This window comes from Coenobita brevimanus, chromosome 111 (assembly GCF_032717465.1).
Source record: "Coenobita brevimanus isolate Jiangsu-jjx chromosome 111, ASM3271746v2, whole genome shotgun sequence".
Taxonomy (NCBI): Eukaryota; Metazoa; Arthropoda; class Malacostraca; order Decapoda; family Coenobitidae; genus Coenobita; species Coenobita brevimanus.
In genome coordinates, this window is record NC_137064.1 from 34,138,279 (window position 1) to 34,164,255 (window position 25,977).

At 40.4% G+C, this 25,977-nt stretch overlaps 1 protein-coding gene across 1 annotated transcript in view; it reads left to right on the forward strand.

Moving 5' to 3' along the window:
• LOC145417777 (acetylcholine receptor subunit alpha-like 1) overlaps nt 1-5,854 on the forward strand; it is a 308,410-nt gene extending 302,556 nt beyond the window's left edge. Inside the window, exon 6 of the mRNA XM_080286385.1 lies at nt 5,657-5,854. Coding sequence (XP_080142511.1) covers nt 5,657-5,854 — 198 coding nt within the window. The remainder of the gene's footprint in view (nt 1-5,656) is intronic.
• Nucleotides 5,855-25,977: the final 20,123 nt, after the last annotated feature.

Sequence of the window (25,977 nt, forward strand, 5' to 3'; positions counted from 1 at the left end):
TTTCATTTATTGGGTTTTCATTTATTGGGTTTTTCATTGGGTTTTCATTTATTGGGTTTTCATTTATAGGGTTTTCATTTATTGGGTTTTTCATTTATAGGGTTTTTCATTTATTGGGTTTTCATTTATTGGGTTTTTCATTTATTGGGTTTTCATTTATTGGGTTTTTCATTTATTGGGTTTTCATTTATTGGGTTTTCATTTATTGGGTTTTTCATTTATAGGGTTTTTCATTTATTGGGTTTTCATTTATTGGGTTTTTCATTTATTGGGTTTTCATTTATTGGGTTTTTCATTTATTGGGTTTTTCATTTATTGGGTTTTTCATTTATTGGGTTTTCATTTATTGGGTTTTCATTTATTGGGTTTTCATTTATTGGGTTTTCATTTATTGGGTTTTACATTTATTGGGTTTTCATTTATTGGGTTTTTCATTTATTGGGTTTTTCATTTATTGGGTTTTTCATTTATTGGGTTTTCATTTATTGGGTTTTCATTTATTGGGTTTTTCATTTATTGGGTTTTTCATTTATTGGGTTTTTCATTTATTGGGTTTTCATTTATTGGGTTTTCATTTATTGGGTTTTTCATTTATTGGGTTTTTCATTTATTGGGTTTTCATTTATTGGGTTTTTAATTTATTGGGTTTTCATTTATTGGGTTTTCATTTATTGGGTTTTCATTTCCAAGGTTTTCATATAATTTTTAGGGTTTTCGTATCGACATAGTTTGCTTTTATAACATACAGAATGATACTGAGATGTAATATACAGAATTAATCGCTAATTAAGAGCAGTTACGAAATCTAATTCACTTTCAATTTAACCCCTAATTCCGTTCAGTGGGAAACTTTGCCAGAGCTGGGGGGAGGGCAGTGAATTGGCGGGGGACAGGGCGACATGGAGACGATTTGTTTATGGCCACCCCTTACGGGATTAAGGCTTCTGGCAATAGATAGATAGATGATTAAAAAAAAAAAAAAGTGCCGAAGCTTAAATAAGTATAAATCCACGAAAAACGAAACATACCTAAAACTAAGTTACAAAAAACGAAAACATAACTGAAATAATCCACAAAAAACGAAACAGCCGAAATTAAATACATGAAAAACGAAACATAACTGAAATTAATCCACGAAAAACGAAACAACTAAAAGTAAATCCAAAAATACGAAACGTAATTGCAACTAAAAAAAAAACTAAACAACTAAAACCAGATATAAAAAAACGAAAGGTAACTGAAACTAAACCCACGAAAAACAAAACGTAACTCAAAGTAAATTCACGAAAACGAAACATGACTAAAACAAAACCCACGAAAAACGAAACATAATCGACACGCAATCCACGAGAAACGAATCACAACTGAACCGAAAGCCACGGAAAACGAAACAAAACGATATCCGCGAAAAACGAAGCATAACTGAAACGAAATCGACGAGAAAACGAAACAAAACGATATACACGAAAAACGAAAAATGACTGAAACGAAGCCCACGAAAAACGAAGCATAACTGAAACGAAATCCGCGAAAAACGAAACATAACCGCACCCCCTGACACCTAAAGCCATCGCCGTTACCGCTGATCACAGAGATACAAGATCAAATCCCGGCTGTTACAAGGAATTTTTTTTTTTTTAAGCTCTTTGAACTTCCACACGAGCCAGCATCATACCATAACACCAGCACTGATACCACCTACACCAGGCCTGAAGGTGGTGTCTTGTGCCCTTTCTTTACGATGACGCCGATTGGATTTAGCTATGGACACCTCCGGATTAATCCCGTCAGTATGAGATCTTTTTTTCCTGAATAAAAGAAAATCGTCTGGAGATGGAAAGAGTCTACTGAAGAAAGGCGTCTCTGTATTGGAGGAGTTTATTGAGATTGTTTTTAACCCTAGAACTGAGCCCATAGTAGCTAAGGTCAATTTACAACCCATATTAACTACTAATCAAACATGTAACTAATCCGCTGGGAGAGAAACTAAAAACAAATCCTAGCAAATCATTAATATTGTTTTCATACACTTAAATGTGCTTCGGAAAACTCAAAACCATTCCCATAACAGAACATGTCTCCCTAAAACACACCCCATCCTTTCTCAATAAAGCCAGTGTAAGTTTGTACCTCGTATTCACACTCTTTCATTTCACCCTCCCCCCATTCTCATCCCCCCATGACTCCCTCTTCTGTCCCCCTCCCATTTCCATCCCCCCCATGACGCCCCCCACCATAACCTCAAAGTCCCAAAAGGTTCAACTGGCAGAAAGGCCATTACGTGGTCTCTGGCGGAATTGGCTGTTTGTTATATAGGCCCCCCTCCATCCCCTCCCATTCCCAGACCACACCACACCACACCACACCACACCACACCACCCCTCTCTCATACTTTTTGTCTTTCCTTTTCTCCCTTCCTTTGTTGTAATTTTTGTCTTTGTCCGTAATTGGCCTGACCTTAATTACATGCAGTGGTGTCTCATTTCCATGGGTGTAAGAATAGCAGCCTGATAGTTACCTATTCTTTTCATGTGGTTATGGTAATTGGTTGGAGTGGTGGGTCTGAAGCTTTATGCTCTTCATACTGACGTTAGGATAAGACAGACCGAGCTTTATTCCTGTTATGGTGCAGGAGAGAGAGAGAGAGAGAGAGAGAGAGAGAGAGAGAGAGAGAGAGAGAGAGAGAGAGAGAGAGAAAGGTTGTTCCTGGAGCCTCATTTTTTCCTCTGATTCATGTCCCCAAAGGTGTCAGAGAATTGTGCTTGCGATTACCCTACCCCATGTGCATGTTGGAATTGAGGCACTTCTTGCCCTTTCGTAGCTCTTAAACTCTTTCCTCTAAGCCCTACTCTCTTCCCTTCGTGTGTTCGTGCCACTCTTTTTCTCAGATATTAACCCACCACATACTCTTTCTCTCTCTCCCCTCCTCTAATCTCCTGTTCCCATCTCTTTCTCTCTCATTTCCTTATCTTCTTTCTGTCACTCCAATCCTCTTGTAGATAAACCTTCACATTCACTCCATGTTCTAGTACCCCCAGCATTTCTTTAATAGCCTCCTCTTTCCTCCCCCCCCCCATTTTCCTCAGCCCCCCTCGTGCTTCCTCGTTTCGTCCACCCCCTACCCTTCCCACTTTTCCTCCGGCCCCCTGTTTCCTTTACGCCCTCCTCCCCCTCTTGCTCTTTCCGCCTCCAGCCCCCCTTCTTTTCCTGTATTCCCTTCTTACGTTTCCTCTCTCCGTTTTTCTCTGGGTCCTCCTCCCCCTCCTTTTCTAGCCCCTACTGTACCCCTTCTTCCCCCTTCTGTCCCCCTTTTCCTCTGCTCCCCTCCTGCCCCCCTCCCCCCCTCCCGTGTACTCCCCACGGTATTGGCTGCAGTAACTCAGTGGCTGCAGTAAATATCAAGCCAGGACATACCCTATTACGATCAGACCCGGAAAATTAAAAATAGGAAACAGGAGAGGGATGAGTCGGGAACTGTGTAAGTATCGGAGAGAGAGAGAGAGAGAGAGAGAGAGAGAGAGAGAGAGAGAGAGAAACTCGTCATCTGGCGGTACCACAAAAAGAAAAATGTGTTACTCGTAGTACTGTAAAGAAATAAGCAATGGAGATCATACCGAAGGGGTAAATAGGATGTGCAAATGGCGAGGAAAGGAAGGAGGTCAGAGTTGAAGAGTGTCAAAGATGGAAGGAGATCTAAAGGACAATAGTTTGTCAGAAAATTAATTACAGGTAAGTATGCTGAAAAAGGTACTTTAGTTTTCGACAGTAAATCCTCGCTGTGTTACCTTTTTTTTTAAGCCAAAGTAAAAACAATTATCAGATACTCGTTGTGTTACCTTTTTTTTTTTTCTTTTTAGCCAAAGAAATTTGTACAAAAAAATGCGTATGAACACTGGGTACAGACACATCAACATTATTTTTTTCCAAACACAATTTTCCCACAAGTTTGAAAATAGAGAATTATCTTGGAAATTTTCTGGTCCATGTACTTCAGATTTTGACACCACTTGAGTCTTTCGACTCTTAGGAATGGCAACTGTAAATCAAGGCTGGCTGGTTATTCAGTGAGGTACAGCACGCCGGGTGACTTCCATGATCTAATGTCATTGTGGGGGCTCCACACTGCCTGATTGACAGCTCCATAAAATATTACTGAGGCGATCCCCATAGTGTTAAGCTCCATTGCTACATGTAAAGCAGATTGGCCAGATTCTCCCAATGTAAAAGCACTCAAGGAAATGGTGTCACAAAGTCCATTTATTACCGGCGTTTTTTGTTTTTTTTCTTACATCACTTGATAGCATAACTGTACAGTACCAGTTGTATACAGTACTTGGAACGCATCCTTGGCTTACAGAAATGAGGACTGCCTCTACCTGACTGTCTAGTGCCTGACTCAGCATAGTTTTATTGTTGCCTCAACAAAAAAGGGAAACAGTGCGACTCGACAGGATCAGCTGCTTTGTTCTACCCTGCAAGTTGTATAAATCTACAAACCACTAGAGAGCTTTGTTGATACCTCCCTCCATAAATCCCTCACGCACCCTTACTACCACTTCTGCATTTATGTGTTGCAACTTGCATGTGCTTGAATGGATATGCCTGGTTTTCCATTCCATGCAACGTGCATGTGCTTGAACGGATATGCCTGCTTTTCCACTCCATGCAACTTGTTATGCTTGCTGCTCTGTTGTTACCCTGAGCGTCTGCATGGTTGGTGTTGTGTGTGTGCTGTGCTTCCCACCACCAAAGTTGGCAGTCAGTTAAGTAAGAATGCTATGAGGAAACTCATTTTTTATTTGTCAGTCATATTCACCCACTTAATGATTGATCTTACAAGTTTTCTTTTTCATGGTTAATACACTTAATATCACAGATGAGTAATTACTTTGAATAACAGTCACTCTTTATGAATCTTTGAAGATGTTTAGAGTTTATGTGAAAATATTGAAATATATAAATATTCAGAGGTACAATAGTGTGTAGATGTAATATATTGGCTATAAAAAAGGTGTATGGTATTTCAGTATCTTATCTGACTTCTCTTTTTTCTCCCCCATATCGTCATTGCTGACAATCTCATCGTTCTCCATGTCGTCATCGTACAAATCACCGTCGTCTGAATCAATATCCTCTTGTTTACCATCCTCGTCCTCGTCGTTTATATCACCGTCATCATCAAAATCAACGTCTTTGTCTCCACCATCACCGTCTTCGTGTTTACATCGCAAAATATCAAAACTTATATCCGTCCCCATCTTGCATCATTGCTGTTCACACCACCATCGTAATCTAAATCAACATTCTCGTTTGCATCGTTTTCGTCCCTGTTTTCACCGTCTTCGTCCTCGTCTGCATCGTTCTCTTTCTCGTCTGCATCGTACACGGTCTCGTCCTCATCTGCATCGCTCCTGTTCACGTCTGCATCGTCTTCATCCTCGTCTGCATCGTTCGCGTCTTCGTCTGCATCTTTCTCATCCTCATCTGCATCGTCCTCGTCTGCATCGTTCTTGTCTTCGTCTGCATCGTCCACGTTCACGTCTGCATCGATCTTATCCTCGTGTGCATCGTTCTCATCCTCGTCTGCGTTGTTCTTGTCCTCGTTTTCATCGTCCTCATCTGCATCGTTCTTATCCTCGCCCTTGTTCAATGGCAGATTGAGGACGATTGGCGCTACGTTGCGATGGTGCTGGACCGACTATTCTTGTGGATCTTCATGGTGGCTTGTGTCTTAGGCACGTGTGGCATCATCTTCAGGGCTCCCTCCCTCTACGACACCACCTTGCCCATTGATATACAGCTGTCAAAGGTGGCGCAGCGCAGAAGGCAGGACCTCATGGGGCCTGAGGAATAATGGCAGTTTTAAGTAACGTTTTAATTAATTGAACTAGGAACAAATAAAATACAGAAAAATGTAAAATGGAAATAAAAATGGCCAGTCTGTGAAGAACTGAATGATTTATATAGTGAGTAGTTTACAAGGACACGATAATCAGGCGGGTTATATAGACAGAATTAACTATTTTTGACGTCTGCATACCCCAGGTGGTTCAGGAAAAATTAAGTTGCTGTTCTGCACGGGCAAGGAAATACAGAAAAAAAAGTTATGTGGGAAATGATAGTCACCTGCTTCTGGTAAGAGGTGGTTGGAATAAGAACGTCATATGAAATTTGAAAAGTATATACTATGGTGGCCTGTGTATATCCTGCAGAGTAGTGTGCATGGTGTCCAAAGGAGACTGTTCACAGCGAAGGACTGAATCCGGATGAACCCAAGTTGCATGTTGTTGTTATTGTTGTTTGTATGACGAATGGGTTCCGGTTTGAGCAGTGTGACGAAATGTGGGAGCAAGGGTGATATGTATATATATATATATATATATATATATATATATATATATAGATAGATAGATATATATATATATATATATATATAAAGAGCAGAAGTAATTTGTAAAAAAAAAAAAAATGAACATGAACATGGCTGGAAATAGACCTTTTTGGATTTATTTGAAGAAACAGTATGAGGATTTTTTTTTGTCCAAAGAACAGGGATAAAAAGGGAACTTTTTTTATATAAAGAAAGATAAATGAACAGACCTTGCATTTTTATCATCAGAACAACCTGAAGGAACTTTTCCAATTAATTTTTAATTAAGCAAAAGAAACTTTTTGTTTTTTTACAGAACAAGGATGAAACAGAACATTTACCAATGGAGCCAGGATGAAACAAAACCTTTTTCATGAAGCATGGATGAAACTTTTTTAATGGATCCGTCTCGTGGTGCTCAGGTCTGTGAGGGACCTGGCGGAGGCTGGTGGGTCAGTCAAGTACAACAATAAACTCGTGTACACAATTCTCTAACGATGGTGTGTGTGTAAACTCGTGTACACAGTGCTCTACCAATGCTGTGTGTGTGTAAACTTGTGTACACAACTCTTTGCCGATGGTGTGCATGTGTGTGAAGTTGTTGCTTGAGCTTAGTGACTCAGAGCAAAGTGGCCATTGCTGCAACATTGAAAAAAAGGAAAATACAATTACCTACATCCAGAAAAGTATTACTTAACACAGGTGAACATCAGTATTTAATCGCCCATATGCAATGAAAAAAAATATATACATAAACTCAGCACGTTATCTACTCATATACAAGTGAACCAACTAAAAAATAACAGTTCTGTACACAAGTAAACCAAAATATTAATTGGACAAAAAGTGTGCTACAAAAAGAATTATCGCCTACACAAGTAAACTCATAAAATTCACTAACTACCCTGATGAACTCACAGTTGTTCCCTCTAGTCGGCAGTTCTAGAAAAAAAAATGAAGACGGAAGTTTATAGTGTCAGTAAAGTATCATGTTTACAAGTGAGTGTGCATGAGACAGAAACAGTGCGAGGCAGAAACTCACACACACTCAATGCAACTCGCACATTCTGCTTGTTTGAGAGAAGAAAGGAAGGTATAACTAGGTGTGAAAATATTAAAAACTAGAAATAAAAGGTTGTTGATAGTATCTGCTGTGTATATGTGTTGTTAAGCAGTTTCAACAGGAAATTTATAATAACACTATGACAAAAATGCTCAAAATCATGAAAACAAAAAACAGTATTAGCGTCTAGAGTTTTGTCACTTCTAGCATTTATTTTTGTAAGTCAAGTGAGATCTCATTAGTTCTCTCTTTGTCTCTCGTTGTTCCTGTCACCTTTTATCGTGCTGTTATTGTTATATTACTCTCTCTTTCTCTCTCTCTCTCTCTCTCTCTCTCTCTCTCTCTCACATTAGGGTTATACAATTTTTTTGTTCTTATGTGAACCACATAAATTTGTATTTAGTGCTTTGAGTGACTAGCCTGTCTGTGTTAGCTTTCCATTATAGAAGATCTTGTTACGTGCCAAATGACGCTTGTTTGTCTATGTCACTGTTGTTAGAAAATGTCTGAATTATAGGCCAGGCAGGAATGATATCGGTTGTATAAAAAAAAAAACACGTTAATGGCTGCTGCTGCTTTCGTGAGTAAACTGGTTTTTCATTGTCATACTTTTTGACCCCATCTTCCAATCTCATTAACTTACGTTCTTCAGTCTCTTTCACCAGTGGTCTGTAACTTCTTATTAAAAAGTTTTTAGTAAATCCACGATGTAGTAAAAACTGAAATTTTTTATAGGACAACACAATGGATTTTACTAAAGACACTTTCTGTCTGATACTTGCTCCTCATAATTAACTAAAACAAGGCAGATGGTCACTGCATTACGAATTAGTTCTCTAGACTGTTCATCGTCTTTAATTGTAGCATGAACATTTGCCTGGGGTTCATTCGTGAGACCTAGCAAGGGTCTAAAGAGGAGTTGCTCCACACCAGTCCTCTTGAATCACGTGTCTCTGTGCTTCTCGCTTCAGAGTTTCCACGTCCCTCCAGTCAGTGTGGCTGGTCAGCGTGGATTGGCTGCAATGTGGATCAGCCGCAACATGGATCACTTGCATGCCAGTGTTTCCCCTCTCCCCTGGCACGAATGCTTACAGTCATGTATGATTCTTTAGTTCCCATTAGGTTTTATGAGCTTGCTTTGCGCAAGAGGAGGTAAATGGATGCCCATGTGAGTGCATGTTTGCCTGTGTGTGTGTGTAATATTCTTGGAAAGTAATCTGCAAAATATTGGAAATGAGTTGGCAGTATGTAGGAGTTTCAACTTACACAAGGCATTTTCAATTTTAAAGTTGTTCAGTCACGTTGTGTATTAACTACTACCGAAGTTGAATGACAGTCGCAAGAGGATATTAACCAAGGATGAGCTGGGAGGAGTGTGTCAAATTTTGTAATTTTCATAGTATTTTTAATAGTGTATGACAGATGTTCTCCCAGCCAGTCCCTCCATTGGTCCATAATTGGCAAAATTCTAAAAACATTCAAGAGAGGCAAAATAATGAATCGTTGTGCATATGAAATTTGTAACCCTATGTAAGAGAATTCAACAGTGTATATTTAATCAGTTTGCATCCTGTGTTTGCTCATGAGTAAATTCCTCAATTCAGGAAAGTATACCATGATTGATGCTAAATATATCCTCCTACTCTGTCTTCATATCCAAGGCTTTAAATTTTTTGCTTGAAGATTTGGCAGTAGTACCTACCCAGCTTTAGTATATTCTTGCTGCTTCCAGATAATTATATTTCATAGAGACCTCTGACAGTCAAAAGGTTTAGTAAAAGGAATATCTACTCCCTCCAGTCCCAAAATTCCCCTCTAAGCCGAAAAAAAATTGTGTAGAGGGAGCAAAAATACCTTTAAAAAAATGGTCACCATATTAAAGGAGTTAACATTATAGGTTGAGCATGTTCACCCGCTGGAACCTCACCCCATCAACGTTACAATCCTGGATAAGTTCATGGTTTTTATGCCTACAGTATGTTCAGGTTACTGAGGGATATACAGACCACAAATATCAAGGTAAAGTGCATAAGTGATTACAAATGGAATTGCTGCAAGAAACATAAAGTGGAATTGTCGTGAAAATGCGAAGATGTATCCGTGTGTGGGTGGGTGTATGTGTTATTTTCACGTGTTATTTGTGAAACTTCAAAAGATCAAATTTGTGTATTGTATGAAAAGCTAACATGCCCAGTGCTTGGTGTCATTCTGATGAAGAAAAAGATTTTTTCTTTAAGCAAACAGCAGTGACGTGTTTGTATCAAATAAGGACAAAGTACTATCTGTAAGAATGCATAAAAAACTCAAAGGTACAAGACTTAACAAATCATTCTGTATACTCGCTGTGCTGTCTCGCTGTCTGTGTCTGTTTCTTTGCTTCTACCTAGTTTCTCAGTGCCAAAATGTTGTCTGCAAAGAGGAAAAAAACATGGTGTGTGTGTATATATATTACTTGTCCTGTTGCCCCTGTTGCTTGTGTACGAAGTCACGAAAACCTAATGTGCAGGAAAGACTATGTACAGTACTAAACCTCTGTTGCTTGTGTACAGATTGAAAATGTAATTAAAAATACAGGAAGAGGTTGAAAGGTTCGGGTAAACACAATTCCGACCACCTTGACTCTTTTGACGCCACTGTACATCATTGCTCACTCCCGCGGAGGTTGTCATGTATTATGTAAATGTTTGTAAAAAGAGGAATATATATATAAATATTATATATATAAACATTATATATATATGCATAAAAGAGTTGAAAGTGTCGTTTATAGTTTCAGTGTTTGTAAATACATCCATAACATTTGCGACAGTCGAAAACACCGGGTCCTCAGCCTTTAGTGATTCTCTCTCTCTCTCTCTCTCTCTCTCTCTCTCTCTCTCTCTCTCTCTCTCTCTCTCTCTCTCTCCGTGTTTCATTAGCTAATTTACAGCTTCATGAGTTGCATCTGATCATTATTAGCTGATTCCCTCCTCTTTTCCTTTGGAGTGTCGCAGTTATTTCTGAGTTCCACGTAACCTAATATAACCATTGTACAAGAGATTTGGTATCAGTTGAAAATGAAATTGCAGTAAACATGAAATTGCCCCTTTTAATTTTTATGTCCCTCCCTCATCTTAACTTCCTCACCTTGATTTTTTTTTTTTTTTTTTTTTTTGCCAGACGATTTTATTCAGGTTTTGAGACCAGTTTAGCCGCCAAGGGGTTAATGAAGGCTTTATTTACTTTCCCTAGCTCAAAAAGTATCAAAAACCGTTCAGAGACAGCTAAAATACAACAAAAATAGCATCAGTGTCTGAAAGGGTCAATTTTACTGATTTAATAATGCAAAGGGTACACTAGAGACATTTTTTTTTTCTTTAAGATCGAGAAATATATTAAACTCCATGTAGAGCATCATTTCATTTTGGGGATTAATGTTTTTACATTTTCAAAAACGGTTTCATTTTTTAGTCAGCCTGATATACTGTATATATATATATATATATATATATATATATATATATATATATATATATATATATATATATATATATATATATATATATTATATATATATATATATATATATATATATATATATATATATATATATATATATTGCCGCTCCCAGATTATTTTATTCAGATTAGGAGAGACTTTTCGAACTGGAGGGGTTAGGTACAGCCCTCAATAACCTCTGCACAATAATAGGTCTCTTGCATGAATATCTAATCATCTCCATATTTACCTGAAGAGGGGTTCATAATTTTCTTTGTAAACCTTACTCAATTTGATTCTTGGCTGGCTTTTTTTTTTTCCCCCCCTTCAGTACTTTCCTGTTCTTTATATTTTCACTGTCGACCCGGTTCAAAAAAAAAAAAAAAATGAATAAATAAATGAAAAGTGAAAATAATAATGACAGTGTCTCTCAGTGTTTTGTACTTGCAAGTTTTATACACAACGAAATTATCACGAGACTTGGATGATGAAGACACTGCAGAAGAAGATGAGGAGGAGGAGAAAGAGGAGGAAGAAGAAGAGGAAGAAAAGTAGCAGTAGAAGAAAAAAGTAGAAGTGAAGGATAAGTAGAAGGACCATGAAGAAAGGAAATGAGTTCAACTACTTATAAAATTGGGGATCTTGACCTCCCCCCCCCAGAGAAAAAACTCCCTCTCCATGCTCAGACACTCTCCATACGCAGGTATTCTAAGATTCCCTTGTATTCTCCCTGAGCTGTGATAAGGGGGATGAATAAGATGTGTAATCCGTGTCTCAGCAGTTATGAGGGGATTTTTATATGTCCGTTAAGGCAATATGTTGTTAGAGACAGAATACAAGTCAGTGAGAAGCTAAAGTCAAGTTTCAATTCAGTCATCCTAACTCGGAGAAATATTATCAAGTCGGTGAGAAGCCAAGGTTAAGTTTCAGTTCAGCCAGCCCCGATAAGAGAACTATTATCATGTCTGTGAGAAAAGTTTTAATTCAGTCATCCCAAGTAGGAGAAATAATTCCAAGTCTTTGATAAGTCAAAGTTAAGTTTCATTTCAGGCATCCTAAATAGGGGAAATGTTATCAAGGCGACATCATAGGTACAACACAAACTATGCTAAGTATTAGGAGATTTTTGATGTCTGTCAGAATTGCTCTAACACCCCTGAACACCAAAATATTCATTCACCAAAAACACCAAGGCGACATCATACGTACAACACGAACTATGCCAAGTCTTAGGAGATTTATATACAATATGTCTGTCGGTATTGCTGTGACACTCCCAAACACTAAAATACTCATGAATTTCACACACACACAAAATCTTAATTCAACCCATGTGTATTGAATCTGAGCACAGTCTTCCAAAGAATATTTCCACCCCAGCAGTGTCGGAGTTCTGGACATGCTTGCAGGTGTTGTGTGTTTACAGTAATACTTCTCGGTGTTGGTGGCCGTCTGCTCCCTCCCTCCCCACTCCCTGAAATGCCCCTACATCCCCTGCCCCTCTCCCCGCGGCCTCACCCCAACCCCACGGAGACATGAGGGAACAAAGCAGTGTGTCAGGGAGAACTGGAGACGCATTGTTTTCTTGCACTTACGTTCCTCACTCACCACAAAGGAATTATTAGTGCCGTGGTAATGAGTTGTCGTCTTTCTTTTTTCTTCTCATTTTCACTTACTGTAATAATGCACCTGTTGTTGTCGTTTTAGTAATAATCATGATGACTAACTGAAAAGAATATCCATGGTTTCAGATGGAAAGTTTATTTTCAACTGTTTCAGTGACAACCATCTCACTTCCCGGTGGACAAGAGGTACAAATATATAATACCAAGTTCATCTATAAGGAAATGTGTGTGTGTGTGTGTGTGTGTGTGTGTGTGTGTGTGTGTTAAATGAGCTTGGTAGTCAGTGTCTGTACCCTTAGATGCCCGTGGTGGATGGTAACAGTTATTACTTTTTATTATTTTTTTTTTATCTGCTGCCACAGGTGTTTTTATGAACTGGTGATCATGTTGTTGTGGTTTCCTAGCCGTGACAGTAAATTATCAAGCAGAGGAGTTATCTTATTTTTATTTTCGTCTATGATTAATGTTGTATATTTAACTCTCGGGATCAGACACTCCAGTTTGGCCTTTATTTTCATTTTGGCAAACTTTTACCTTAGGTACCCAAACTCAGACTGGCCTTTTCATGATTTCCTTGAAAATTTTCTGGTTGATACGCCACATCTGTCCTCCAACGCTCATGAGTGGTAGCTATAAATCAGGGTCAAGTGGCAGCTCATTCGGTAGAGCATGCCAAGCAGGTTCCTGTGATTTCAGGTTGCTCAGTGTGCTGTAGAATCTGCATATTACCACCCGCTCTTAAAGTATCAGTGAGATGATCCCAGAGTATTCATCTTGTATTTAGTGCATCAGATACCGGTTTAAAAGTAGTGCCACGGGTCGCAGTGATTTCAGCAAAGAATTAGGCAGTCCAGATTGATACTGGCGGTTCGTTGCTTTTAGTTTAATTATCACTTACGTTCCGTGTTCAGTCGTGGATGTGGTGAGGCCGCTGGGTCGCCGGCTGTGCTTGTGTCGTGGTGAAAAGAAGTTTCTCATTATCTGTGTCTGTTTGTCTCTGTTGTCATGCTTGTCTTTCCTCTCACACCCAGCCGCAATGTCCCTCTTCCTCTGTACCCTTCACCTGTGTCCTTTTGTGTCCTGCCCCCTTGTTTTTCTGTGTCCTACTCCTGTGTCCATCATCCGCTTGGCCCATACACCCATCGCCTCGTTTGTTCACCACTCACCCTAAAAGTTGAAAAGCAAACCTGGCTTCTGGTCGCGATTTCATTATTTACAATATAATTACGTGTACCTCGGATGGCGACGCGATTTTGGTGCACATTGTAGGGGGCATGGAAGACTTAGTAACGCCTTTTCCTCAGTGACTTATTTTGCATATTAAACTTATTTGTTATCGTGTACGTTACTGTAGGGTAATATTTCGATACTGGAAATAACGTGAGACAATGTCGCTGTGTAATGTGCATGATGAATCGCCAAGAAGAAAGTGTTACGGAGTCTCATAAGCGACCTAAAATATGGCCCACTGTCCCGCTGGGCCTTCTTCTCCCTCTCACCCCCGGCCTACCGCCACTTAACGTCTTGTGACTCCCTTTGTACTGACAGAAAGAATCGTTTGACTTTAACTAGAACAGTACAGCAAATTTTTCACAACATTTGGAAGTTACAGGTAACAGTATTAACACCCAAAAACCCATATTCTCGTCCCCAAAGGAGGCCCCCTAGTACCTCTTCCATAGCAATTTAGTTTCCAAACTACCCATTAATATATCTGTTTTTGCTTCTTATACCTTTTTAATGTCGACAGAGTGTTTGAATGATATATAAGTAGGTACATAGTAGTGGAGCAGAATCAGAAATAAACCAGTAAGGAAGGGGTGTTACAAAGCTTCCCAGCCTCTCGAGTCTCCTGTATCGCATTGTCTGTTGAATAAAATCGTCTGGCGTCACCTGGAATATAACACTAATGAGGGCACGATTATGAGAGGGTTATGTAGTTGTCAGGCCCGTAGTCTCGTCAGGTATGTCCCGTAACCCCTTCTCCTAAGCAGTTCAGTTTTACGTGTGACACGGTAATAATCATGCTCTTGTACAACCGCCTCCACTTATAAGAAGTACTCGGGATGGTGTGTTGGAGGGCGTAAGTAACAGTAGAGTATTTATTTGTCTCAATTCTCCGCTCCTGGAACAGCCTCGTTATAGTGGTCAGACCAGAGTAGACCTGAGACCCAAACAAATACACTGATGACACGTGAGACCCCAACGTTGACCACTGTACTACATATAAATGGAGTCAGTTATACATTATTTATCCAGTCTCTCGTTGTATGTAATGTCAAATCAGTAAGGAAGAAGTGCTAGGAAATCCTCAAAGCTCACGAGAATTCAGGTCTTAGCTCTCACCAAAGAAGGGAATCCAACACGCCCGCCGCAGTCTTAGAAACACATTACACAGTGTATATATACCAGTGACACCCAGAGCAGCTCCCGGGTGTAGAAGTTTGGTGTTGAATTTTAGAGTTTTCGCAGCAAAATTGACTCTGTAATCCCTTCATTCTTGTCACTATTATTCCTTTTCATTCCTGTGACTTTTTTTTTTCTTTACACCTTCATTCCTGTTACTTTTTTTTGCCCCTTGTTTCCTGTGACTTATTTTTTTAACCCTTTTATTCCTGTGACTTTAACTCTTCATTCCTGTGACTTTTTTCCCCTTCATTCCTGTGACTTTCTTTAAATTTCTTTCCTGTGACTTTTTTTTACTACTTCATTCCTGTGACTTTATTTCTTACTCCTTTCCTGTGACTTCCACCCCCTTCATTCCTGTGACTTTTTCCCCTTTCATTCCTGTGACTATTTTTTTTCTCCTTCATTCTTGTGACTTTTTTTCTTACCCCTCCAATCCTATGACTTTTTTTTACCCCTTCGTTCCTGTGACTTTTTTCCCCTTCCATTCCTTTGACTATTTCTTTAATTCCATTGTATTTTTTGGTTTATTCTTGCTACCTCCAGACAGTTTTAGCCTAATTAAGGGAGACTTTTCGACCAGGAGGGCATAGGTGTAGTTTTCATTAACCCTCTAACTTCGTGAGTGTGGTGTTAATCGGAATGAAATCGTCTGGTTAGTAAGGGAATAAGGAAATAAAAATACATTACCTGTTTGAAGGGGTAATAATGTACGTAAATAGAGATGCATAGACACCACGAGGGATGACATGAGTTTTAACAGGTGACCAGAAGCCAGGTGGAAATGCGCTGTTTTATTTCAGAACCGTCGCTTTTCCTCCTCCTCCTTTCCTCCTCCTCCTCCTCCTCCGCAACCCCTTCATCCCGAGCATGTAATTTTATTCTTGCTTCCACCGGGCGATTTTATTCAGCGGAGGAGAGACCTGTATAATAAAGAAGGAATTAAAAACAAGCCTCCACAAACTTCTGCATAAGTCTCCAGTAAGCTGAAGAAAATCGTCTGTCGGTAGCACTAAAGAAAAGCGATAAATACGTCGTCGTTGTTTCCTCACTGTTTCCCTCTCTGATGTCACCCCTTCACTGCGATGACATTTATTTGTATTCTTTTAATCAGAGCACCACCAGACGATGACATTTATATTACATTATTTTGTAAAACACTGGATGGACATTTTTTGGTTAAGTAAGCTGGGGTATAGATTTTTTTTTAATTAATTTGTTTTTCCTTCCAATGTTTATCCTTTTTTTTTTTTTCACTTCACTCCAATGACTTTTATTTTTTTTAATCCTTGCAAGATAAGATAATCGATGCAGCATAGGAAAGACCTCTCATACTGAAGGGGTTAATGAAGGCTCTCGCTAACCCCTCCGGCACGAATTAATCTCCACACGTGTGTAAAATTACATGGAGGTAACGTGAATGCAAAAAAACATGTCATCGAATTGAAAGGGTTAATGACTTTTCGCCCCCAACAATTTCAGAAAGTCCTTCCGTTTAAAAAAAAAAAAAAAAAAATCCCCCCTTTTTTAAGCCCATTTAAAACAATATCCCGTTTCTAAAAGTCCCCATTAAAAAAAAAATCACCATTTCAAAAAATCCCTCTCTTAAAAAAATCCCCGTTTCCAAAAATCCCTCCCCAGCAGAATAAATGTGTCTGATTACAGTATGAATAAAGGATAAGACACCATCATACTGGAGATTAACCCTTTCAGCCCGAAGACATCTTTTTCGTTTTTTTTTTTTTTTCGTTTTTTTTCGGACTCCAGATTTTTGTAATCTGTGTAGGAGAGAGTGTTCGAAATTTTGAGTCAGACGAGGCATTTATTAACTGATTTCAATACTATTTCGCACTCTTAGGCTGAAGGGAAGAGTTTGGTGGTAGGAAGAATCATGCAACATCGTAGTGAAGGGATGAGTCGTTTGCTGTAGTGTGTGTGTGTGTTCATTTTAACCCCTTCAACCCGAGACCATTTTATATTCTTGTAATTTCCAGACGATTTTATTAAGCTTGGGAGTACGATTGTGAGCTGGAGGGGATTTGAGAGAGCTTTCATTAGCCCCTGCTCATTATAGCGGGTTTTTCAGGGAGTCTCTCTCTCTCCAGACGATTTTAGCAACTTCATGGAGACATCGTGTGTAGAAAGGGTCACTGAAGGCTCTATCAAACCCCTCCATTTCGTAAAGTCTATCCGGAGCTGAATAAAATCGTCTGTAGATAGGAAGAATATAATTTGACGTCCTCGGGCTGAAAATAACCCCTTCCTGTGTCTCCCTCTCTTGCCCCCTTTGTTATGGTGCTGGAGTGGAACGCCTTCACGTGGTGGCACAGAACCAGGGGCCTCAACTTCCTGGTTATACAAACATACCTCAACTACTTCCCATTGTGACCCCCAAAGGATGATGGTGTATTACGGGAAAACAGTAGATTGAGCCTGCAGTCCACAGGGTTCACGTTTCAGATAAGCCCAAGACCACAACAATAGTGACCTGCTTTGTATTAACCACTGTCTAGACCTCCAGTAAAATCCTACCTACCTTAAAAAAAATTGCACCCCTAAATGTTGAAGCCCCCCCCCCCACCTCAAAATGGCCCACCTCCCATATATACATGACGCTTACCTTTCCTCTCCTCCAGGTTTTGTATATTTTGTACCAGCCACACAAAATACTCTTAGATATACATACCGTTATCGTACAGAGACTATGTGACATATTTGCTGTTTGTTGATATTCCTTCATAAATCTCACACTTTGTTTTCCTCTCTGTTTGGGTCAATTTTTAAACTATGAGGTATTATAAATGCGCAATGGCTTACTAACTGCATCTTTAAAAACGCTTCTACGTCTGCTAGTGTGTGTTCCTAAGCTAATTATTTTTTAATTATAAACCTTGTGTTATAAACAAAGTATAAATATATATATATATATACAGTATATATACACATGCTCATACCTTAAACTTCACTGTAAATCACCAGCTTTGCTTTTAAAGACTTTTATCGTTTAAAACTTTTGCCCTATCAGTGTGATGTATCTCACATGATCTTAAATAAAGTTGTTTTGTATAAAGCCTCTCCTTTTTTACGTACTCACCACCCTGTACTGAACCCGTCCTCGATAAACCAAAGGACCTGGATTCGCAAACACAGTTATTATTTCCCCCTCGTAACTCGAATTTTATCGGGTATCAATTTGCAGGAAGCACAAGAGACAGGGGAGGTTTCTCCTCTGTCCTTTCCATGTCTTTCCTGCCAAAACAGAGTATAGCGGTAATAATATTCCTTTCATAACTAAGACAGCATCCACACCGCATGCTTGTTGGTGCGGGTCGTTCGGTCACTGTAACCCATAGAAGTTCTTATCTTCACTTGTCAGCGTCCAGTGAAGCCATTTGAACGGGTTACAATGATGTAAAACCTTCGTCTGAACACACTCTCGCCAGCAAGCAGTTGATGTGGACGAGGCATTATTTTGCTGAAGGAACTGCCAGACATGAAATGAGGCCACATTCTCCTTGTCCTTCTGCAAAAATAAATCTGAGTAACAAGTGGGATTTAATTTTCAGTTTGTTTTGTGAATCTAGGCCCAGAGTTCCCCTGTCTAAACACCAGAGTGACCCCCCCGTCTAAACCCACAAACTGTAGCTCCTCGTCAGCCACCCTCGCTCTTGGTTCGGCCCTCGAGTGGTTGGTCTCCTTCCTCGTGTTAGCCCTTTGGATCCGCTGAAACCAGTTTTACTTTGTTTCATGCCACACCAGATGATTATATTCAATTTCCAAAGCATTCCTAATTTTGGTGTCAATTAATACTCAAGGTGGTAGCTCACAGACTGACTAGAAACTGTGAAGAGGCTACCTAGTGTGTGGTGGGTAATATTATGAAGTGGACTTGTAAGGTCATCTGGCTGGACGGATGGTTAGTTGTTGTTGTGTGTACTGCAGAGGGCTTGGGTCCCAGTGGAAATTTGGTCCTAGTGTTGGTAATTATGTAGCCCTGTGTAACCACTTCACTCCGGAGACATTATTCTCATTTTTCTTATTTCTTGCTATTTTTGGATGCTTTTAGTCTGCGTAGGAGAGACTTTTCGTCGAGAAAAGTTTAGATATTGCTCTCATTAACCCCTTCGCTACAAAAGGTCTCCCCAAAGCTGAGTAAAATCGTCTTGGGAAGTGTCAGCCTCACATCACCCAATCACTTCGCATTATTCAAGCCGGGGCGTGGCTCAGTTTTGCCAGGTTAAAATGCATGGGTTTTATTAAGGGAGGGAGCAGGACTAAGAATAGATTTGTTAGTCCTTTCCCTGAAGCCCAGCAGTCCTCTTACATGTTATCCACCTTCACATCACCACTTTGACGCAAATACCTACAGTCCTTACTGAGTACATGCTAGGTCCGCATCCTTCAAGCCTGGTGTAATGGTATCAGCGGGTATATTAAAATGTTGGTGGGTTTGTGGAAGATCAGTAAACTTTGCTTTAACGGAATGCACGTTATAAGATTGCTCTGTGCCACAGCCTCGGTTAGATATCGCGTTCTTTCAAGCAGCGCGTATTGTTGCCAGTGATAGGCCCTGATGTCTTGTCCCCGCCAGCCCACAATCACATCACCTGGGGGAGGAACTGGTCTGTTGAGGTTGTCCGGGAAGTTGTTTTGGACCCTTTGATTATGACGACGTCTTGTTTGTTTGATTCTTGTTTTATCCAGACGAGCTTATGATCTTGAAACTTTTCGAACTGAAGGGGTTATATATACTGTCAGTATTTATGTACGTATAGTGTGAGAAAGAGAGAGATTTGTCACTACCTTCTTCACTACGACGGAAGTTCTTAGGCCGAATGAAATTTTCTAGTGGTTGCAAGAACAGGCTAAAAATTAAAGGCGGGGCGAAAGATCTTGTCCGTATTATGATCCAGTGTGAATTAATTCTCTCTCTCTCTCTCTCTCTCTCTCTCTCTCTCTCTATATATATATATATATATATATATATATTTTCAGTCTCTCTGTCTGGTTGTTAGTGGGTCGTTCAACAGGCTCGCTGTACATGTTCTCTTTGTTCTTGTCTCGGTCACCGGTCCTAACCCTACGTCTTCTATTTGTGTTCCTCATGTGTAATTTTCTCCATAATTAGTGCTTGCCATGAAAACTAACTTCATAAATAAGGCGATGATAATGATTTCAACTAACTCCGTATGTTTTCTGTTAATATTTCATTCTAAAAATTAAAAAAATATAAACTTAATCGGAAGTTGGAAGGCATAAAGGAACTAAAACATTACGTATTTAGGTTTAAGCGATATATTTTCCTCAGCATTTTCTACTTCGGATTCATTTTTGACCTCTTGAAGTGGCTATTTTTTTTCTTCACTGCGGCAGGTTGTGATATGTCTGGATAGATAACAAATGAGTGATAAAAACTGCACATAGACAGGGTCCTTCATAAATACCTCTCCAATGGAAACTCAGTTGGAGGTATTTTGTGTGTTACGGGGACGGCTTATGCTGCTGGTGTGGGCGTGGGTATGGCAGTGGGAGAAGTAAATGAATGGTGCAGGATAGACAGTTAACGTTGATCCTTCCCCGTAACACACGAGAACTTACAGGCATAGGGAAAGAGGAGTGTTCTGTATGGGACGCTTTCTATACTCCAGTCTTCATGCTCCTAGATTAGGAGAGGGAGCGACGAGGAAAAATAGACATGTGAGCTTCATCAAAGAGGGAGGTATGGATGGGAAAGTAGTAAACATATTAGCCTACCCTGAAAGAAAAACAAATGCTGGTACCGGGAATTAAGTAAGAAATGCGTCTCTTGGATGAGTATTTTTAAGTGCCAGAAACTAAAAAAAAGGAAAAAAAATGTTTTCCCGTTTGGAATCCCACCTACCCCATTATATGTTAGTGGGAAAGAAGGTTAGGGTGATGATGATGATGATGATGATGAGGAGGAGGAGGAGGAAGAGGAGGGTACATAAGTAGGATAAGATTAAAATGCCATAAATAATGACAACGTGCTGGAGCTGCGGGAAGGATGATTGAAGAGCCAGAAGGATCTCGATTTCAACGCCAGGGTAAGTAGTGATCCAGGCAGAGTCTGGGAAGGAGGAGGAAGACGAAGGAGGAGGGTGATGATGGAGGAGGATGGAGGATAGAGGAGAAAGAGGAAGGGGGTGATGATGATGAGGAGGAGGAGAAGGAAGAGGAAGAAGAGAGGAGAATTTGTGCCCATCTACTGCACGAGTTGGGACGGTCATTGTATGTCAGATTCCTGTCTTCTCCAAGAAACATAAAAAAAATAAGTCCAGTTTTCATCCATTTCCCCAATAGTTCTTCTGGTTGAACAAGGAAAGAAACGTCCAGAAATATTCCCCTGTTTCTGGCCTTTCCTGCAAAAACAAATATAATCTGTGACAGGTAACTGATTGTAAATATGTTTGAGATGCTTCCCCACCTGCCCCACAGGTCGTCATTAATTTGTAGCCTACTGCCAGGTGGGGAGGGGTGAGGTGGGGTAGCAGATTAACAAGTCTTCATGATTGAAAATTACCTTATCATTATTTGATTATCTTTTCTATTCTCGTTGCTGTTTGACGTTTTTTTTTTTTTTCGGCTTTGTAGAACCCCCTCGTAGTGAAGGAGTTAGTGAATGGTCTGTGTAACCCACCTGGAAAGTTTTTCCTTCAGTAACCTACATAAAAAGCGTCTGGAAATAACAAGAATAAAAGTCAAAGGTGTCAGTGTAGGAAAGGGTCTGTATAAAATGAAAGGTCCAATATACAGCTTGGTCCGTGTTGAAGATGTTCTCCGTTTTAAAGATATGGTCCGTATTAAAGATATGGTCCGTATTAAAAGATATGGTCCGTATTAAAGATGTGGTCCGTATTAAAAGATATGGTCCGTATTAAAGATGTGGTCCGTATTAAAAGATATGGTCCGTATTAAAGATATGGTCCTTATTAAAGATGTGGTTCGTATTATAAGATGTGATTCGTATTAAAGATGAGGCCCGTATTGAAGATCTGATTCGTATTAAAGATGTGGCCCGTATTAAAGATGTAGTCCGTATTTCAGCTACCCTGTGTTGTAGAGATTACCCGTATTGCATATCACGCACGTATTACAGAGCTGCACACCTGTAATTACCAAACAAAAAAAACCGTGTGAACAAAGAGAGAAGGAACGCGATACTGAGTGCAACATTTTCGTCTCTCTTGTACAGTCGGCCAAAAAAGTACCAAGCCTCTTACCGCACGCGTCATTCTGAAACATGGACGAAGCATAGTGATGTATGGACCACCCTGTAATTACAAGTGCAAATATTATCCTTGGTTACTACTAGAAATCGAAGTCACACAAAAGCTGACATTCTGGGTGCTGTGTTTTTGAAGGCACCGAGTTTGTACCTGCATATGTGTCCTACAGAATTCACTCATTTTCACATCAATCGTACCCCAGGTGTGCCATAATTTTTTTTTTTTTTTTTTTTTTTTTTTTTTTTTTTTTAACCGTACAGCTGACAAAATAACTGTTTCTATTTCCTACGTTTGGTGAAATTGGATCTAGCGGTGTTTTTTACCCGTAGATTTTTGTGTGTACCTGTCAGTTTTGGGTATTTAGGGGTCATTAGAGCGGTGTCACCTGTCCCGTTCGGTTGTGCCACGAGACATGAAAGAAGTGTCGTTTCCCATATACTGTGTAACTGAATATTTTCTCTCTCTCTCTCTCTCTCTCTCTCTCTCTCTCTCTCTCTCTCACGTTTCACTTGTAACAATATCCACACGAACTCTCACTTTATTAATATTCTCAGTACGTCTTTCCAACCCTTGCTCCCCTCTATCACCGCTCTCTCTCTTCTTCCCCATCATGCCTTCCATTCCACTTACTATATTAATTCCTCCTCCTCCTCCTCCTCCTCCTCCTCCTCCTTTCCTCTTACTCTCCCTCTTTTTCCCCCTCCACATACATCTACTACTACTACTATTACCACCGCCACTCTTTCTTTACTACAAGTATCCTTTCTCCTCCTCCTCCTCCTCCTCCTCCTCCTCCTCCTCCTCCCCCTCCTCCTCCTCCCCCCCTCTCTCCCCTCCTCCTCTAGTTCTTTCCTCCTCACGCGACGATGTGGAGAGAAGAGCCGATGAAGCCAGAAATAGCCGCTGTTAGACCTGATTGTGTTTGTCTGGCGCGGAGTGGACGGCCCAGAGTCACCATAAATAGGAGTGTGGTTATGACTGGCGATGCTTGGCTGGCGAAATTGGATAGTGTGTGTGTGTGTGTGTGTGTGTGTGTGTGTGTGTGTGTGTGTGTGTGTGTGTGAGAGAGAGAGAGAGAGAGAGAGAGAGATTGTTATATGGACGATTGTTAGCCTACGTGAATTATTCGTATTAATTAACCGGATTCTGGTAGGCTTCGGAGGCGTTGTGTTTTTCTACCTTATTTTCTGTACTGCACCTTGATGGTCTGATGCATTTTATTTATGCCTTTTTGTTTTCGAATTAAATAACATCAGTAATTTAGTAGGGAATGTGAACGCACCATATACAGCAATATTTTGGTTTGGAAGATATGCTAATGAGTCTCCTAAGATGAGGAGATTTCTTTCCGTAATTGATAGTTGTCTTAGCAAGGGGAGTGGGAAGACTGGTCCAAGTTAGAAATTTACTTAACGATGAACACCTGTCTTCCTTGCATCAGAGTCCATGGAAGGATACAAGGCCGTGAAGATGCAAGGAGGTGTTTGATGAATAGATTTGAAGGTAACAAGAATTAATATAAAAAGACTTCATAGTACTGGGAAGGTTTATGAAAGTTGTTGTAAACCCCTCCACTACTTGAAGTTCCTCCTCAGCTTGATCAAATCGCCCTCTGATAACCCTCCACAGCCAGTCACATATTTTCCTTTCCGAGACTTAAGGGACTCCAGAGAAGGCTACAGTAGGCCTAGTTCAGGTGATTTAAAGACTAGCGACTGACCTACTTCCCTGGCAAAAAATTATATGAGAGTTTGAACGTGTGTAGATGATCCAGCAGGTGGAAATGTTAGGTGGGAGAGAGAGGCACGGGAAAGAGACACAGGTTAAATAAATAATAAGGACCTCAAGTTCTAACCTCTCTCCCACTCAGCATTTCCAGAGTTTGAAGTAGCACGTAAGAGATTGCGTTCAACCTCAACTTCAGCGCACTATCGCTCGAACACTAGGCGGTAGGAGGGATAGAAAGACGACATCGTGACATTAAATACGGAAGTTGCATACGGCTTACCTGAACTAATTTTGGCACGTATTTTGCCAGCTTTGATCCGCGCATGAGAAATCGGGAACTGGGAACTGATTATCGTCGTACTCACATTAAATACGGCAGTTGCAGACGGCTTACCTGAACTAATTTTGGCACGTATTTCGCCAGCTTTGACCCGCGCATGAGAAATCGGGAATTGGGAACTGATTATCGTGCCAGCTGTGGTTTTCGTTATCCACGCTCGCTGCCTTATGAGTCAAGGTGCCCGGCCGAGTTGCCTTTGGTACCCCTGGCCCTCGCGTCTCGCCTGGAAATTCCTGCAAGGTCAGTTGGTTCCGCAGGCGACAACTTTTTAATAAACAACTTTCCTCTTTCCCCCTCTCTGCCTCCCCCGCTCTCACCCCCCCTCTTCCCTTTCCTTCTCCTTCGCCTTCTCCCTTTCCGTCTCCTCTTCCACTCCTCCCATCTTCTCTTCCACAGTCTCTAACTCTTTCCGTTCATTCTGCTCATACTACACACTCGCTCTTTCTCTCATTTTTCCCTCTTCCTTCTCATTCACTCACACGCCCTATTCTCCTTGTCTTCTGTCTTTCTCCCTCACTGACTCCCTCTCTCCCTCTCGTGTCGTCCTCAAGTCTCCTCCATATCTCCTCCTTTTCCACGTTCGCCCTCACACCCATTTCTCCTCTGTTCTTGGTACGCACTAGTCCACCCTCCAAAAAAAAGTTACTCATCCTCTGACTCTATCTCCTTGCATGTTCTTTTTTCCTTCTCTCATCATCTGAAACCCCATTCTTTCTTCCTCTGACCCTTTGTTTTCTTACTCTTTTCTCTCCCTCTCGCCCTCTCTCAGCCATGCACCCCGAGGCAGTCTTGCATCATCTCCCTCTCCCTCTCCTTCCCTCATATCTTCTCTACCTTCTTTCTTGTCGTCTCTACGTGTTGTTCTCTCTCCCTTCCTTGCCTCTTCCCCCTCTCTCTCCTCACTTCCTCTCAGTCTTTCTAACCCTTTCTCTTCTTATCCCCTTCCCTTCCATCTTCACTTAGGGGTATCTCTCTCTCTCTCTCTCTCTCTCTCTCTCTCTCTCTCTCTCTCTCCGCCTGTCTTCCTCCCTCACTTCCCCTCTCCCCTTTCATTATTAATAGAAACTTTTTGTGCGTGGGAGCAGACTAACATTCACAGTTTCATCTCAACTTCGTATATTATTTTAACTTAGTCGCCCCTCATATTAGAAAATTTTGTTTATGAGGTGGTGTAAAGTTGTGTGTCATGCAGAGTATCAGGTTATTGGATGGAAGAGAGAGAGAGAGAGAGAGAGAGAGAGAGAGAGAGAGAGAGAGAGAGACAGACAGACAGACAGAAATTAGGACAGACACCGGTAAAAAAAAAAAATATGAATGAATAAGATTTTTTTCCCTTCCTGCTTCTCATCACCATCACACTGGAACAGGTAAATTTGTCCGACGGTAACTTAAATAAACTTAAATACATACTTTTCCATAATTAAATGTTACTGGCTGAAACGTTTTGGCACAGAGGCGAGGGCAGAAACTTTCCCTTCATTCTTCTGCAAAAGTTACCGGATGCAATTTTCCGACGAAGGGTGAAAGGTCGGGATCAGGTCTGGGTCACTGATATTCTCCGCTTTTAGTGTATGTTCGTTTTATATCATAGGGTTTCGGTTGTATGGGAACAATATAATAGTCTTTTAAAATTACCACTTTGCGTTTTAGCAGTAGTATAATTATATGGACAAGTATATAAGTATCATTATGGGTTATAGTGGATAGATTATTTGCTTCAT